Source organism: Silene latifolia, chromosome Y (assembly GCF_048544455.1).
Source record: "Silene latifolia isolate original U9 population chromosome Y, ASM4854445v1, whole genome shotgun sequence".
NCBI lineage: Eukaryota > Viridiplantae > Streptophyta > Magnoliopsida > Caryophyllales > Caryophyllaceae > Silene > Silene latifolia.
This window is the reverse complement of record NC_133538.1, coordinates 360,978,823-360,985,070: the sequence shown is the minus strand read 5'-3', so window position 1 is coordinate 360,985,070 and position 6,248 is coordinate 360,978,823. Positions and strand designations below refer to the sequence as shown.

Below are 6,248 nucleotides of genomic sequence, written 5' to 3'. Positions count from 1 at the left end.
ATTGAACCCCGTTAAAGTGAACATGGATTAACATTGTATTTGCCCATAGTTACTTACATGAGGTGACGTCTCGAAGTGACTAGAGTGTGATGCGATTGATGGCAAGTTCAAGTGCCATAGAGTCATGTGAGATGACTGGTCGATCACATAGGCAGACTGTTAGGAACATTTTGTCGGGCCTTATGACCGCTTATAGAGTTCTGGCAAATTTATATAGCCTGGTCGTGGCAAGAGCTACTATAGTATTCGAATGAGTCGATTCTTTTGACTAAAGACTATTCGCCTAAGATGGCACAGTTTCAGATTAACTTTGATTTGTGTTACTACGACCTTCGTAAATGGGGTCAAATGGGCATATTTTGGGTTATGATGGTTGTGGCTAGTCGAAGGGAATGAGTGCGATAGGAATTGTCCATCCCTAGTCAGGGTTATAACAATATCTCAGGGCCACTCGAGGAGTAATGAACTGGAAATGCGTGGCCACGCTCGGAAGGTATCTATGATAGATAAATCCGGTCAATCAGTTATTCTCCAGATCGAGGAAACCACTCTCGATATGATCACTTGCAAGTACGACCTAAAAGACACCTTGCATTGAGTGGGAGATAGTAATAGGACAAGAGAATTGGTGACGCACACTTGTCGAGGACAAGTGGGAGATTGTTGGAATATGTGTCCTCCGACAATAATGCGATCACGACTGTTGATCATGATGATCACATGTTTAAGTCTCATTATAAAGAATACAATTGGGAAGTAATATTTTTGTCAACTGATCAACATATATCGGTAATGATTGGTGACTAGAGTTTGACATTCGTCGTGTGCGACGGTGGTGATCGATTGATCCCCTAGGTCATACCTATAGGGCAACACTCTTAATTGATCATTTAATTAATCGTATAACGTTACGAGTTAATTAAATTACTTGAAAATTGACGGACGATTTTGGAAGTAAAATTTACGAATCACATTGAAATTGATTAAAATGAGATACGGTCTGAGTATTTGAATTGTATCATTACTCAGATGAAGTTATTGTTTAAAGAAACAATTAAAATTGAATGAATTATTATAAATACAATTTATTGTGATTTGTAAATTGGTAAAATATTTTGGTACAAGTAATTATGAATTACTAAGTCGATTTTTGTATATGACGTATTGTTATTAATACGTTGATTTTTAATATGTTAAAAATACATAACTAATTTATGTAACATATGACATGTGACATAAGACAAAATTGACAAAAATAAAATGGATTCCATTTTATGCATGTACCGAAATTAAGGGGAGGTTTTGGCTAAAATTGTGTTGTTTAAATTAGTGGAAAACATAATCATTCACTAATAGCCTAGCCATGCAACCCTAGTTTGCATTGTGAAGGCAAACAAGAGCATGCATTGGGTCTCCTTTCTTCCCTCCTCTTCCCTCCTCTTCCCTCCTACCCGGTTTTACCAAAGAAAAGGCAAAGGGTTTTTGTCTTATATTTTTTGATATACACTACATGCATGAGTGTGCATTATTCATTCATTCTAACTTATCAAAAATTAAGATTTTAGAAAGAGAAAATACTTCCTCTCCTATTCTCTCCCAACCGGTTTTTGGGAGATTAAAAACCAAATTGTTTTGGGTCATTTTTCTACAAGATTAATATTGTACTAGTATCTATAATATTAATTTTAATTAAGAGAAAGCTTTGGGTATAAATCCTTGGGAGAGATCCTCCACTTGGGTCTTAGTTCATCCAAAAGGGAAAGCTCAAGAACAAGAGAGAAAGGTGATCTCTCTTGTGCCCATTAAACCGAAAATCACAATGTAAGAACAATGTTTCTTCCTTATTTTGTTTTAATATTTGCATGCATAAGATCAATCATTAATTTTATGACAAATTAAATTATAACATATATGAATATGTAAGTATATAGATCTACTTTTCCATCAAATAATAATTATGATGTTTACTAATCGAACCTTGTTGTTTAATTTTGGACGTGTTTTCATTCCTGAGAGTAGTTGTATGCATAGTTAGCTATTATTGTATCTATTTTGGTAGCACCCGGATTTATCGTCATGGTGTTTCCGCCACCATGGACTTTTATTAATATAAAACGCAATATTTATCTAGTTTATTTGTGTTATTAAATCCGGGGTTGTTACTGTTGGTATCAGAGCCAGAACGCTCCCAACACTCTCGGATTGAAATAAGACTTAAACAAAGATTAATTATGACTAAAAGAGAGTGGGGTAGAAACAAGTAAGGACTCTATTTATGTTTATATATAGGTCTCTTACTTGCGTATGAGTATTGTTTTTTATTATGCGTTACTTGTCGCTGAGTAGTTGTTTGCTAGTGGTAGTTAGGTTTCTACCATGTGGTTTATCTGATTGCTTTGTTGTAGATGAACACCCGACATGGAAACAACAATGGTAATGGCGAAAATGAGAGAACTCGTTTGATCAAAACAGCTTTATTGAAGTTACTGTAGAAGGAGAACAATGCCCAACCAAACGAAAGGGAGAGATCCATTTTTGAGCGTTTCAACCGCCACCAACCTCCAGTATTTATGGGAGTCACCGACCCAGTCATCTTAGAGGGTTGGATACATGAAATGGATAAGTTGTTTGTCATGACTCACATGCCTGAGGAGGAAAAGGTTGATATGGCTAGCTATTATTTCCGTGAAGAAGCGGATCGTTGGTGGGATCTCATGAAAGAATCACTGAAGGCTCAGCCCGGGTTTAGATGGGACCAATTCAAGGAAAGTGTGAAAGCTCGTTTCTATCCAGAGTCTCTCCGTTGGAAAAAACAACAGGAATTTTTGGATTTGGAGCAAGGGGATATGACGGTAGAGCAATATACTAGAAAATTCATAGAATTGGCCCGTTTTGCTTCTATGATAATACCGACTGAGAGAGAGAAAATTCGTCGGTATGAGTTGAGGTTGGCTCCTAAGGTTCGTACGGCAGTTGCAGCAGTCCCTTCACGGACCTTTCAAGAAGCTTATGATCGTGCCATTAGTGTTTATGATGCGGTCTTAGACCAGGAAGCTCATGAACGTCGTTTGGCTAAGAAAACCCCCGCTCCATCATCTTCTTCTCAGGGGCCAGCAAAAAGGGTAAAGCATGGTAACACTTCAGGCGAGGCTCGTTCTAACCCTGCTCCTCAAGGTGACCGTCGATGTTACCATTGTGGTGGAGCTTATCACCCTGGAAAAAGTTGTTCCGGGAAGGATATAAGATGCTTCAACTGTCAAGACTTAGGTCACACAGCAAATCGCTGCCCTCAAAGGACGAATTAAGCTTCAGGGGTGGGTAACATGAATGATAGGTCTCAGCAGGCTCCTGCCAAGGGCCGTGTATTTCTTATGAACCGTGTGGAAGCTGAGGCTCACCCAGATGTTCTTACTGGTACATTTTTTGCTAATTCTACCCCTGCATTCGTAATTTTTGAAACTGGTGCTTCTTTATCATTTATTTTAACATCGTTCGTTAGTAAGAGTCAAGTAATTCATAGTGCTCCTATTACCACTACTATATCTCTTCCCACGGGAGAAGTTATAACCTGTTCAACAGTCTTTCGTGATGTTCCCATATCTATTGGTGGAACCAACTTGCCAGCTGACCTTATAAGTTTTAAACTCTCTGGATTCGATATTATCCCCAGTATGGACTGGTTAGCAAGGTTTGATGCAAAGTTTGTATGTCGTGCCCAAAAGATCATTCTCAAAAGTCCATTAGGAACGAGGGTTTCATATAAGAGAATCTCGACTAAACCCGGGATTAAATGGGTGTCAGCATTAAAAATGGAGAACTTGAGGAGAAAAGGGTACAAATTATACTTATGTAGTATTCGGGATGTCACTATGGAGGTTAATATTGACGATATTCCAATTGTTCGAAAATACACCGACGTGTTTAATATTGATCTTCTCCCTGGTGCCGGACCGATCTCAAAGGCGCCTTATCGCATGGCTCCCACCGAGATGCAAGAATTAAAGAAGCAGCTAGATGACTTGATTGAGAAAGGATTTATTCGCCCAAGTGTATCGTCTTGGGGGGCTCCGGTATTGTTTGTAAGAAAGAAGGATGGGAGTATGCGATTGTGCATTGATTATAGAGAGCTAAACAAGGTGACGATCAAGAACCGTTACCCTCTCCCAAGAATCGAGGATCTATTTGATCAACTGAAGGGAGCAAGTACGTTCTCGAAGATTGATTTGAGGTCGGGATACCATCAGATTCTCGTAAAGAAGGAGGATATCCCTAAAAACGCGTTTCGATCAAGGTATGGCCATTATGAATTTGTGGTGATGCCATTTGGTTTAACTAATGCCCCAGCCGTATTCATGGATCAGATGAACAGAACCTTCCACGATTTTTTGGATAAATGTGTAGTTGTGTTCATAGATGATATCCTGATTTATTCAAAGAATGAGGATGAACATGCACAACATCTTCGTTTGGTATTAGAGACTCTGAGGAAGCAAAAATGGTTTGCGAAGTTTTCGAAATGCGAATTTTAACTTAATAAAATTGCATTTTTAGGACATGTCATTTCTGGCGAGGGCGTCAGTGTCGATCCAGCTAAAGTTCAAGCAGTAGTGGATTGGGAAAGCCCTAAGAATGTGGGTGAGATTAGAAGTTTCTTGGGTTTGGCAGGCTACTACCGTAGGTTCATTAAAGATTTTTCTAAGGTGGCAAAACCAATGACTTCTTTACTAAAGAAGGAATCAAAATTTGCGTGGTCTAGCGCCTGTGAAGAGGCGTTTCAAGAGCTGAAGAGGAGATTGACATCAGCACCAATTCTAACATTACGCGAGGAAGGCGTCAGATTTGATGTCTATAGTGACACGGCAAAGAATGGTCTAGGTTGTGTGCTAATGCAAAATGGAAAGGTTGTGGCTTATGCGTCGAGGCAACTAAAGGAAACTGAAAAGAACTATCCGACTCATGATCTCGAGTTGGCAGCTGTAGTTTTTGCCCTCAAGATTTGGAGACACTACCTCTATGGAGTTTCATGCAACTTTTATACAGAACACAAAAGCTTAAAATACATTTTCACACAAAGGGATCTAAATGCGAGGCAAAGGAGATGGTTAGAGTTGATCAATGATTATAACCTTCAACAACACCGCCATGAAGGTAAGGCCAATGTGGTGGCTGATGCATTAAGTAGGAAGGAAAAGCACACGCTAAATGTGGCTTTAGTGTTGCCTGATGAACTTTGCCGTGAATTCCAAAAGCTGAATTTGGAAGTGATCCGTCAAGGGAGTGCCAACTTGAGTGCCATGACAGCTGAACCTGAATTATATCATGAGATTCGAGTGAAGCAACGAGAAGATGCAATACTCGAAGGTTTGCGTGCCAAGGCTGGAGAAGCTAAGGAATTCAAGATTTGGGCAGATGGGAGTTTAAGATTTCATGGGAGATGGTGTGTTCCTAACTGTGATGTGCTCAAAAGAAAGATTATGCAAGAGGCTCATAGTACACCATACTCTGTTCACCCGGGTGGGGACAAGATGTATAAAGATTTGAAGAAATTCTTTTGGTGGCCTAATATGAAAAGAGAGATAGCCGATTTTGTGGCCAAATGCCTCACTTGTCAAAAGGTGAAATTTGAGCATCAAAGACCCGATGGTCTTTTACAGCCGTTGGAAATACCGGTGTGGAAATGGGATTCAATTTCCATAAACTTTGTGATAGGCTTGCCAAGGACGCCGACAGGTAAGAATGCCATTTGGGTTATGGTTGATCGGTTGACTAAAGTAGCTCATTTCATTCTGATGAAAGAAACGTGGAGTTTGGATGAGATGGCGATGGCATACCAAAGAGAAGTTATTAGATTACATGGTGTTCCGAAAGATATAGTTTCCGATCGTGACCTACGATTTTGTTCGCATTTTTGGAGGAAACTTCAAGAGGCTTTGGGTAGTAAGATAAAGTTGAGTACGGCATTTCATACCGCTACAGATGGACAGACGGAGAGTACTATTCAAACGTTAGAGGATATGCTTCGAGCTTGTGCATTAGAGTTTCAAGCCGGTTGGGAGAAAAGTCTTCCCTTGGTTGAGTTCTCTTACAACAACAGTTTTCACTCCAGCATTAAGATGGCGCCATTTGAGGCTTTATATGGGAGAAAATGTCGAAGCCCGTTGTGTTGGGATGATATAAGTGAAGCTGCGGTTCTCGGACCCGAAATGATTCAAGAATCCATTGAGCAAGTTTAGCTAATTCGGGAAAAG

General features: G+C 39.7%; 1 protein-coding gene across 1 annotated transcript; it reads left to right on the top strand.

Annotated features, from left to right (window-relative positions):
• Positions 1–2,570: 2,570 nt before the first annotated feature.
• Positions 2,571–3,305, top strand: LOC141631719 (uncharacterized). Its single transcript, XM_074444353.1, has one exon. It carries the CDS (start codon positions 2,571–2,573, stop codon positions 3,303–3,305), a length of 735 nt encoding a protein of 244 aa, XP_074300454.1.
• Positions 3,306–6,248: the final 2,943 nt, after the last annotated feature.

Excerpts from the sequence above, each read along its gene's own strand:
- LOC141631719 (XM_074444353.1), top strand. The coding sequence starts at position 2,571 with ATGGGAGTCACCGACCCAGTCATCTTAGAGGGTTGGATACATGAAATG.